This window comes from Pezoporus flaviventris, unplaced genomic scaffold (assembly GCF_033815535.1).
Source record: "Pezoporus flaviventris isolate CSIRO_AGI_PZ_B2104156 unplaced genomic scaffold, CSIRO_AGI_Pfla_v1 ptg000002l, whole genome shotgun sequence".
In the NCBI taxonomy this organism is placed as follows: Eukaryota; Metazoa; Chordata; class Aves; order Psittaciformes; family Psittacidae; genus Pezoporus; species Pezoporus flaviventris.
Genome location: NW_026892550.1, coordinates 6,812,515 through 6,824,583, shown reverse-complemented (window position 1 = coordinate 6,824,583; position 12,069 = coordinate 6,812,515). Strand labels below are relative to the sequence as shown.

The 12,069-nt window shown below is 36.5% G+C and overlaps 1 protein-coding gene across 8 annotated transcripts in view; it reads right to left on the bottom strand.

Annotated features, from left to right (window-relative positions):
* RGS12 (regulator of G protein signaling 12) overlaps positions 1–12,069 on the bottom strand; it is an 88,945-nt gene that overhangs the window by 30,115 nt on the left and 46,761 nt on the right. For all 8 annotated transcript variants that reach the window (XM_061467922.1, XM_061467931.1, XM_061467916.1 and 5 more), the window contains 3 exons: positions 4,556–4,725; positions 2,081–2,173; positions 744–887 (listed from right to left, as the gene is read on the bottom strand). In XM_061467922.1, the coding sequence (XP_061323906.1) occupies positions 744–887; positions 2,081–2,173; positions 4,556–4,725 (407 nt within the window). The remainder of the gene's footprint in view (positions 1–743; positions 888–2,080; positions 2,174–4,555; positions 4,726–12,069) is intronic.

Here is a 12,069-nt window from a genome sequence, read left to right as displayed (position 1 = left end):
ATAACTGAATTATAATTTATAGATTTATATAATCTATAATTATAAAATTATAGATTTATGTAGTTAAATCTATATTCTAGATGTCTAAATAACATGATCTCAAAATTATTTCTGCTAATAAAATGTTAGGGTGGGAGAGTTACCAAAGAGATTACTTAGGAGAATAAAGCAGAAACTTAAATTCTACAGAATATGTACAATTTATCCTGTTGTTACATAACTGTTCTCTTCTGAACATTAATATACATCCACTTCAGAGGTCTTTAGACACCAGCAGTTTTAACAAGCTCTTTGTCTAACAGTTCTATTAAAGCTTATGGGAAGGACTCCCTTAACACAACAGACATATTTTACAAACCACTTTGACCAAAATTAGACACTATTTGTGTAAACAACTGTCCACTACAGAAAAGAATAAGTAACCATATGCAAACACCATATGCAATGGTGTTGCAACACATGGAATTATTTACTTGCACTAAACCTTCATTTCAATAACAGCATTTTTCTGTTATTTTTCTGTTAACAGCAATTTTCTACACATATACAAAAACAAGTCAAGCAGCTTTCCATTATATAGCCTTTTTCTATTCTCCTAACAGGACCTATATCGTCTTCACTACAATGCCTTTTTATACACAGTAAAAAACACAGCATCTGAAACTACTTTTATTGATTTTAAAGTACTTCAAAAGAAAAGATAATTGACATAACTGTACAGCAGTCACATTATGTATGGTTACCTGAAGTTGCTGTTCCTTGAACATATCAGGATGTGGAGAATTGAGAATATCATCTGCCAACTGTGCCTGGCTATCGATATTAACGGGGGTTGTAGCTTTGCTACACAAGAACTTACTGAAGATCTCCCGAGCTCTGTAAGAAAGCTACAGAAAAGAAATGTTAAATGTATGTTTGCTTTAAAACCATATTTTTAGACAGCCATTTCTTACACTGATATATTCCACCCCAAATATACACAGCCATTCCAGTTTCCTTCATACACAAGCATTTTTTTCTTAACAGCTTTTGTTAGTTTAGGCATACAAATAGGGTTTTCCCTTTAAAATTACAAATATTCATTAAATATTTCTTAAGCAGTAAAAATTGCCATCTAAATAAAAATTCGAATTTTCAAACTATGAAAATAATAAAAGTGAAGCACATCAAATGCTGTCTGAGCAGGGAGAACAGATTTTTTTAGATTTTAGACCTTTTACATAACAGTTATTATTTAAATAAATCCTCTCAGCTTCAAATTCTTGAAGTTAGAAAGAGGTAAGTATACAGAAGAATGTTTATGGCAAAAAACATTCATGTTCTATCTTTACCTTGTTTACTTTGAAACACCCACATTCTGGATATAGTGAGAAAAAAACCCCACCAAACCTAGCTCAGAGTGCTTAAGGGTGGTGTTCAGAAAATACAGTTCGAAGACAGAAGAAAGTAGGGGAAAAGCCTCAGTGGGACACAGGAGAGCAAAGAGGGACATGAAAAATTCAAGTGTTTCCACAGTGTAAACCTGACTAGATTTGGGTGTGGTGTAGATAGAATCGTTGCCAACCTGCACACGATATAAACTGCACTAAAACTGCCTGACCAATGTAGGACTATCTTAAAAGGATAAGATGAAGATTCTCATAACTTGTGAACAAATATGATTACACTTACGACAGCAGGTATAGCTAAGTTAGTTATAAACACAGTATATTGGCTACTAAAGACAGTCTAGCTGAAAAAGCACAAGAGGCTAATTTTTACCTCTTTGAGACGTTAAATTAACTTGCCTTGCAGTCCCTTGGGCTGGGCAACTGCAGCTAGCCATTTTTCAATACCCAGTAAATCTTAGCTCATTTTTACAGAGCTAACTCCACACTGCACTGCAGTCTAAACATATCAAACATCTTCAGCTTGGGACAGTACTCCCAGGGGACTGAGAAAAGGAAACTGAGGCTCCAACCTTATTTTAGTGAAGGCACAGTACAAAGACCAAGCAGAGCTCCAATAATTTCAATAACCTTGAAGAAGTAACAGTTTTTGAAGAAGCAACACCACGTACTGAGATACAACACTGACTTACCTCTTTTTTATCATGTGCAGGTACATGGTTAAAATATTCACAGGCCTGCCAAAATAAAATATTTTCTTCGCTAAATTCTTTCCGTAGAAATTCCTAGAGGAAAAAAGTGAACAAATAGATGTCTCAGAGGAAAGTTCCTTGCCATTTCAAGTAACTTATTTATAATGCTTGGTAAGTTTGCATAAAAGTGACATTTCAGTCAGTATCACACTCCAGTTTTCTTCAACACAGGGTTTTAAATCTACTAGCAAGCTCTCAATTTATACTGAAAGCTCTTCATGTACCTAACCTGAGACACCAAATGTATTAAAGACAATCCAGAGTAGTCAGGGGACATTTCTTCATTTTGCATAAAATTACAGATTAAAAGAGAATTAAATTTGTGAGCAGGAACTGGAACTCAACTGCCTACCTCCTCACTCAGCGCCTTCACTATGAAACTACAATCTCCTGCTTGCTTTCTTTAAGGCCACATGATTTGAGCACAGCTGGCTGTACAATTCTGCTTCATCAAGAAGACTGAGTGGTGCCCCTGTTGGAACATTATGTAGTAGCCTAGCAGTTGTCACACATGGCTGGGAAGCTGGAGACGTTGTTGTGAACCACTTGAGGAGGGAACTTGCAATCAGGTCTCTCACTTCCCGGATGACTGCTCTAATCACCAAACTATTATGCAAAATGCGAGTATTTGCAAAACATGCAAAATCTCTTCTTCTTAGAGAGTATTTCCTGCTCTTTGACAAAGCTGTCCTCAGGAAAGGCCTATGCTGAATCCCAAATGCACCAAGATGCTTGCTATGCAATTGTGAATTAAATGCTGATGCTTCAATGTTCTTGAATATTGGCAGAAATCTGTAACTGCGCAGTGTTACAATAGTCAGGTTGCAAGCGAATCTAAGCAATGGCTCTGGATTTCCCCCCAGCCTTAAGAAAATGTTGGTGCACACAACAAATTTCAACATTCCCTAACTGTTCTTTAAATTGGGTATTTAGCACATGCAGTTTTGCGATGTTTATAATTTCTAGTTAGAATAAATTAGGGTAAAAAAGTTAAACTTCCTGAATATCTGAGGCTGCCTTCTGCTGAAATGAAATGTAACTTTATTTAATCAAACGACATTAGCTACTTTCTCATTTTTTAATACAAGTTTTGAACTTCCATAGGACTGAAAAATTACTGCAGCTATTTCTAAAGTGCACATAAGTAAGTTTACTGATGGCTTAAAAGTAATTAGAAAAGACAACTAAATTTTCAGTAGTGCTGCCACAAACCACATCATTTATCAGGTGGACTCTAACATCAGATCAGAATTGGAATTTTTCTTTCAGTCTGATGAGAAGTCTCAGTATCTAAGCAAAAATACTAATAATTCTTGGGCTACTCTGCTAAGAAAAATGAAGAGACAGGAAATATAATATCCACGACATATTATTTGCTTTCATCATCTCTGTTTTCTCAAACAGATGTTCACTGTTAATGTGTCCTTTGGGTCCCCACGACAGTAATGATGGAAGTCTGCTTATTAATCATTTTGATATTGTAATACTTTTATATCAAGTAAAGGAGTCCTTCTGCACTACTGCAGGTTCCAATAATCTACATCTACACCACAGGTTTCTTTACATTGTCTGTGAAAACCATTTTGGCAGCACAAGCTGTCCTTGTGCAATACATTTGGGACCTACAATGCAAAAATATACAACAATTTGGTACAACAATGCAAAAATATATACACCTTAATTGCCTTACATATCATAGAATCATAGAATAGTTAGGGTTGGAAAGGACCTTAAGATCAACTAGTTCCAACCCCCCTGCATGGGCAGGGACACCTCCCACTAAACCATGCCACCCAATATAAAACAGATCATGGTATTTACAACTTCATAAACGTGCTGTGAAGAAGCCTAATTTATACTTTGCAAACACTCAGCACTATCCTGCAAGCTGCAGCTTTAACAATGCTTTTAGCTACCATGACTGTTTCCAGAAAATATTTCTAAAAGCATTTTGAAGTAACACAAGCAACTGTATCACTGAAAAAAATCTTCTATCTGGCTTCTGAGATTTCAGTAGGTAAATGTAAATATATTACCAATTCTTGGGAAACTACTGAAACTGCTGCCTTTTCTTTTTTTGTACAAAGGCTATACATACAAATACAACAAAATGTAACTGCCTTACAAAACAGAGAAGCTTTCTAAAAGCTTAGGTACAAAGCAAAATATAGTTTCCATTTTCATATGACTTTCACCATTCAGAAATGTATGGCAACATGTGTATTGCTATGAACTCTTATTTAACTGTGAATGAGTTCAAACGTCGAAATATGCTCAGATAACAATTATGTAAGAATGAACTCCTATCTCTTGTCCTATGTAAGGATAGTGCCCGGAAAGAAGAAAAAATACAGGAAGATTACTGCAGCAGTATCAGGTATTTTGAAAGGCATCTTATGGTCTCTCAAAACTTACTGAGAAATACTTAACACCAATAGGATCCTGAAGAAGACGCTCAAATGAAACAGCCCAGCTTGCAACTCTTCTTTCTTGAAGTCGTCGACAGCTCTGTACACTGGGAAGACTAGCATTGCTACTGAGGCTGTTTTCACTGATGCAGTCTTTTAGATCAGTACTATTCAGCTCTGTTAGAAAGAATGAACAAATCTGTCAATAAAGGATTACTCACTTTTACTCTTCAGCATTGTTTACTGGATTTATTACACCTCCTGCTCAAGCTCACAGTAGTGCAGACTTCAAAATATCCCTCCCCTCTTTTATTAGTCGCATCAGCATAGAAAAAACAAAGCCAAACATCTCTCAATTTTCTTCTGTTCCACTGCAAAGAAAATCAAACAAGTGTCTTCAAAGCAATCCCCTGCCAGAAGCAAAAGGGGCAGGCACGAAAGGAAACCTTTTTTTTCTTGCTTTGCAAAACAAATTTGTGCTTACATTCCTCACCCTGTGGACTGCTCCAAGGAAGGTAGACCTTCCCTTAAACAGGAACTCCGAACTTCTTCATGGAAATGAAAAACTTCTGTTAAATACTGAAAATTTAGGAAAAAAGTCAACTACAGAAAAGGACACAAAGGAAAATGAGGTAGTAATAGCTGCCTTCCTCATCCACAGGAAGTAGAGGTATCAATTTATAATGGTTTCTGATAAGAACAGGAATCTGTGACTCCCTTCCAGACTCAAGCTAACATAGTGCAATGATCTAGGGGTCGGAAGCTGAGAAACAACCAGAGTCTTTAGATCTTGACAAAAACAAAAGTGCTTTTTTTATTCTGAAAACAAATTAACAAGAACCCACAGAGAATTCAGGAAAAGACAACCTTGTGCAGCAGCCTAACAAATAATTTCAAGTGTTAATCCCAGATCATCTTTATCACATACCAGTAGACAGAATATGCACAAAGGTATTCTCAAAGTGACCACCTGCTCATGAAAGTGCAAAAGAAACAGCTGCTCTAAGTAGAAGGATCTGTAGATAACATGCTCCTATTCACAAATTTGCTACTTGTTTGTTGCATGACCTTTTACAAACCACCATTCTCCCATCTCTTGGTAAACACAAGTTTAAAACTTCTATAGTTGTACTCACACACAGAGGTAAATTGAGGTTTAATTAATTGTGAAGACACAATTAAATAAAGCCCTGAGCTATCTACTGTAAAGGTGGTGGGGCACTGGAATGGGTTGCATAGGGAAGCTGTGAACGCTCCATCCCTGGCAGTGCTCAAGGCCAGGTTGGACAGAGCCTTGGGTTCCATGGTTTAGTGTGAGGTGTCCCTGCCCATGGCAGTTGGGGTGGAACTGGATGATCTTAAGGTCCTTTCCAACCCAGACTATTCTATGATTCTATGTTTTGATCTCATAATGGACCCTGCTTTGAGCAGGAGAGGTTGCACTAGAGAGATGCCAAACTGGATGCGATTCTGTGATGATGGGATAAAAAAATGCAGACATTAAATTATTTGAAAAATTAGTAGTAATTGATGTGAGAAAATAATACTCTCAAGTAAATTAGGTGGTATCTTCAATTGTTCTATGCCAAATGGAAAAGCAAATGTATAGCTCGCTATAAATGTAAACTGATTGAGAAAGCTGAATTCACAACCAGTAAAAAATGGCCTATTATTCACAGGGACATTTTTATTGGTATTAATTAATTGGGGTTAATTACCTGGACTAACTAAAGCAAGGAGTAATTTCACTAAAATTATTACTTTATAAGACCTCCTGAGATCTCATTTTCTTTTATATATATAGTTACATACATATATTCAAAGCACTTCGCGTTTCCAACTTCTATGTTACAAAGCATTACTGCATAGAATGTTTTGTATACCTCCCTAGAAGTGTAAACTTTGATGAAAGGACCATTCAAAGATATAAGATTAGGGAAAAAGTTATAAAATAGTTGTAAAGGTAAGATTTAAAAAAAAAAAAAGTTCTGAAATTTCATTTTTAAATTTACACCATAGCTCGGAAATATCTACTAAGAGTAAGAGTCAACTACTGAGAATTTCTATGAGCAAAGCTGTTGTTTAAGACAAAGATACAGAATTAGATTAGGCAAGAATGAAAACGCAACTTTGTATTTTCAATAAGGATAACATTTAAGGACCATAATAACACATAAGATTTATAAATATTTTTCTTTGCCTAATCATCATATAAATTCAAACTAATTAAAAGCACTCAGCAAATAATGCCAAATTTTCTTATAGCAAATACTTTTTCCTTTAACACATATGAAAGACTATAACAAAATCAACTCTTAGCTTCATTAGAGAATACCTGTCACCACAGCGAAACTATTGTGAAAGAAGCTAATGTGAATCTGAAGAGAATGATATCTAAATTTATTATCTGAAGTATTTTGCTTTAACTCTGCAGGGGGATACATTTTATTTTACACTCCAGAATATAAATAGACACCAACTTCTTGATAGATCTGAAACAGTTTCAGATACTGCCTCACTCCTAGAGGGTTCAATCCCCAGTGCTCTCCAATGATGAATGATGAACATTTCCTAGTTCCTCTCGGGCAAAATGAGAGGTAAACTCATCCCACAACCCAAACCATTTAAACCTACTTGGCTGAAAGAGGGAAATTAGGGAGTAGCCACACAAAGTGGTCAATGGTAAATCCACAAGTGACAGCACCCTAGGACTCAGAAGGGATTTCATACAGTTGTATGCCCAGCAGTTATTAACAGGTCAACTTCGCCTTCCTCCCTCTAAGTGGTGGCTGTTCAATTTCCCTGTGGCACACAGGAAGGCCAAGCTGCAATTACAGTCTGAGTGTTGACACCAGTGGGTGACTGCTAACTACCTTTAACGGCTAGCAGCTGCTTGCTCTCTACCTTGTCAGAGTTACACTTCCTCTTAACTACCTTGGGTTCTTACTCCCCTGTTACGCTGCCCACTCTGGAGATCCCATGAAAACAAATGAACCAAAATCAGGCTGCATTTTCAACAACTTTGAGAGCTACCAGCACAGGTCCTCCCAGTGTGTTACAGCAGCATTAAAGGATTACTCATTCACGGTACACTGTGTCTGCTCGAGTGAATTTTATTCAGCTAATTCAGATTTTTTTCAGAAAGAACTGTTCGAGTTCATACTTAACCCTGACACTACTTTGTTTCCCCTTTAAGCAAAAATGTGATCAGTTTGCTTTTAAAATTCATACAGATTTCTGCTGGAGTACCTGTCAACCTGAAAACAATGCAGAAAAAGGTTGTTTCCCAGAAAAGGCTTAGTTATTCTAATTTCTTATCACATAAGATAACTATTGCAATTAAAACCTAGTGCAGATACACCAGTTAGAATCTGAGAAAAAGAAAGGTCAGATAGGAAGAAAAACTCACCAACACTAATATACAATTTATCTAATTTATGCTTAAATGAAGACTGTATAAGCTGTAACTCCTGCTCCACTCCTCTTGCAGAGGAATGTTTCCAGCGTAAGACTTCAGTATCAGGTTTCCTGACTCTCACAACTCCTGTGTTCCTAGGTATACACAGACAACCTTGGAAAGCAGGAAAGGAGAAACTTTCCAACCGAGTCACATATTTTGTCTAATGAGCACTGTGATAACCATTAGAGGAAACTAAGAGCTCTGATTCCCACACGCAAACATTTTAACCACAAGGCTGCTGTGCAAAGTGACCTCCTGCTTCTTGTAAAGCATTTAAAAAGAGAAAATCAGCTATCAGGAACCACAGGATGCCAGAGAAATGTACTATAAAAATCCCAGCTTAGGTTCATGGACAACTTAGCAGTGCTGTGAAGTTTCCTAATGCCTGCCTTCCTTTCTCCTTGCTGTGTATAAACACCAACTGATCTTACAGCACGTGTTAAAGGAGGCTCCTTACTCAAGCATCCCAAATCCCAGGGACCTAAATTTATTTCTGTTCTGTTTGAGAACCACCATACCTAGCAAGGAAGTATTACTTTCTGTGCTAACTTTTTAATTTATTGCCTTCTTCAAATACAGGATTGATGCAGAATGCTTTCTAAAAGTCCTCAAGACCCCATACTTTACACATTTTGTATTTACATATTCAGTGCATAAATTATTACCTTTATTTCACAAAAATAGCAGTAGGTAAGAAAATGTAGGCCTTTAATGAACTAAATTCTTGAAAGTATTCAGGATAAGATGGCTCTGAAGGTTTTTATTTAAATCATATAAAGAAGTAAATCCAAATATTAGATTAAGGATATTAGGATTAAGGATATTTTTGTATGGATTTGTTTATAATATACATATATATTTTTCAACCCTCTAAGACCTTTTATTATTGTGAGAAGCTACACATATCACTTGTAATCATCAGAATGTGTACATTCATATAATTAAGATAATCCAGTTAATCACTCAATACGTTACCTGGATAAAGCTGATAAGAACCACTGTGGTGCCACTTAATCAAATACTTCAAGGCATTCACTGAAAGCCATCCTTCTGAATCCATACCAAGTTCAGCTGTAACATCCCGGAACCCATTGGGTGCAGATTATCCTTATTGTATGGCACATCGCTCCTCTGCAACTTTGGGATAAGGGAAGCTAATGCATCCCCCCTCAGCAATTCCTGGTAGCCTCTAACACCGTTCTAAACAAATTGATTCTTTACCCTCATGGCTTCAAGCAGAAGAAAGCAATAGTATACTTAACACAAAGCATTATAAAATGCTACATAAATAATTTAAAGAAAAGACCTTTTGCCACTGCTGCTAAAGGAACTTGAATTATTTATGTTACGGTGGAACACAGCTACAGAAGCATGCGCTGACAACGTAATTGACAAATAAGTCATATACCTGTTGGAGGAGACAATCCTTCTGTATTTGTAGTGTAAAAAAGTATAAATAGTGTTTTGTTTTATTTTGAGCTTCATTGTGGATATTTTGCTCTACCTTCTTGAGTTACTTGTCAGAATAGAGTTTTACATTATTTATTATTGTAAACATCAGATTCCTACCAAAAAAAAAAAATCTTTAAGAATGCTTTTTCTTCTGAAAATTCCTTCCAGGTGATGAATATTAAAAACCAAAAGCAGCAGAAACTACAGCAAAGTAGTATCTTCAGAAAAAGACAGGTTTTGTAACGTGTCTGTTATGCTTAAGCATTTGGAAATAATAGATCAGTTTTGTGGAACTGATCTCTGTAGGGAATAGCAGGTAAGAGCTGACTTAGGAATTCTCAGTAGCTCAAATACCTCACCACATGTCTATCTGGGAAATGAATGATCATGTAGTTCTATCATATGTCCTTTGACCTTCAGGTTTTCCCTTAAGATCAATGTAAAAGTGCCATCTAGGTATCAATAGCCAAAGTCAGACATTAACTGGGGACTACTGACCATCCCTGTGATGGTTTAGATGGCACAGTGCTCAAAACATCAGCCACACAGCCATAGCCTGTATGCTGTGTACACACTCACTATTACTACAGGCAGCAGGAACGGACAGCTTCCAAAATGGGAAGTAGGAGAAATCAACTAATTAGAGGTTGTTGTAGTAACATAAAATGGTTTCTGTGATTCTAGAGCACAGGTGCTGCAGATTAGTTGATGCATAGCAGTTATCCTGCCCCTAAACAGTATCACAGCTTGCATTCTGACTTTCCGCAATTTATTAAGCAAATCAATTACAGTTAAGAGTTGCTACTGGTCAGCATCTCTGGAAACAACACTAATTCAAGAACCTGTATCGTTTACATGTTACCTATCTTGCAAAGCCCAAGCACACAGTTTTGTCATCGCAGGCTTGTGCAAGCTTAATTACCATGTAAAGTAAATGCATCAAGAGGTAGATGGTTCCCAGTGCCTGGCTGTAATGAAATCAAAGCCATATGACATGAAGCTTTATTGACCTTCAAAATAAAATGTACAGGGAGCTGTTGTGCCTCCTATTATACTGAAGGGATGCATATAAACACACAATAATTACTTTTTACACTTAAATTTCCCTTCCCAGACTAAAGCTTAACAACAGTATCAGCCTTCCAGTATCTGAAGGGGGCCTACAAGTATGCTGGAGAGACTCATCAGGGACTGTAGTGATAGGACAATGGGTGATGGGTTTAAACAGGGGAAGTTTAAGTTAGAGGTAAGGAAGAAATTCTTTACTGTGACAGTGGTGAGGCACTGGAACAGGTAGCTCAGGAAGTTGTGGCTGCCCCATCCCTGGCAGTGCTCAAGGCCAGGTTGGACAGGACCTTGAGCAACCTTGTCAGTTGGAAGGTGTCCCTGTCAATGGCAGGAGGTTAGAACAAGAGGACCTTAAGGTCCTTTCTAACCCAAACCATTCTATGATTTTATATGTACAAATACTAACATTAGAATTTAGTCTAGGAAGGGAATTATGGGCTACTATACTAATAGTTGCACTAGTGAAAATTTCTCTAATCTAGACATGCCCTAACAAGTGTAAATCTGTGGATCTACTAATGAATTAGTGAGATTAGAGAAGATTGAAAAAAATTCAGTGCTGTGACATATTCAATAAATGTGAAAGCCTGAAAATGTAATTCAGAAATTAATCAGAGCTTTTCACTCAATGCAGCTTTAAATGAAACTAGTAAGGATTTTATTTCATTTCACTTTTCCAGGTTGCAGTCTCTCCGGTTCTTATTTTGTGAATCCACTTTCTAAGTACTTAAGCATTGATTTAATATTACTCAGTATAGTTCAACTACCAGTTTTTATACAAATTACATCCCTCCTCTTTTATAGCATTCAACAATGAAGAGAGAGTCCACGTAAAATCTTCAACACTAGCTGAACAAAATAGGTCATACAACTCAGCAGAAAAATGCATATAACTTACTGCCTGTTCTTTCACATCTGCAACCTACATGGCCTTCAGATCCATTACTTCAGAAAACTGTATAAAATTTATTGTGAAAACATGGAAATTGAATTGGAATGACATACAAAACTCATATCGGAAGAACTGAAAATAAGTCAGTAAAAACTACAGGTTTTGTAGTTTAAGTTTTGCAAGGAATCAGAAATTAGGGCATAATGGAGTTTTGTGAATAGTATTTCTAATTTTGCGTTTACATAGAAAAAAAATTATCTTTACCTTTCAAAATATTTCATCAATTTCATTGCACTGGGGCAACACAGATTGTCCCCTTTTTATACCACAAAACTGTTTTGTACTGTTGTGAAAGAACAGCAAACATAAAAATATGCATGTGAGTTTCTTTGCAGGATCTAGTAAACCAACTCCTGCCAAGCAAGAAAAGTGAGAAAAGCCATCTCCTGTATACCCTAAACAGATTCCTTTATTACATTAAGGAAGCATACTTAACTGTTTCAATTAACTTTAAAGGTTCAGAGAAATCATCTTCTAATGTTTAACAAAGAGTGGATGTCCTTTAAAACATTAAAGCCATGTGAAAATCAAAACAAACAAGGTTATGTGACATAAAGAGGAGTTTATTTAGGAAGTACTCCAGAACTGC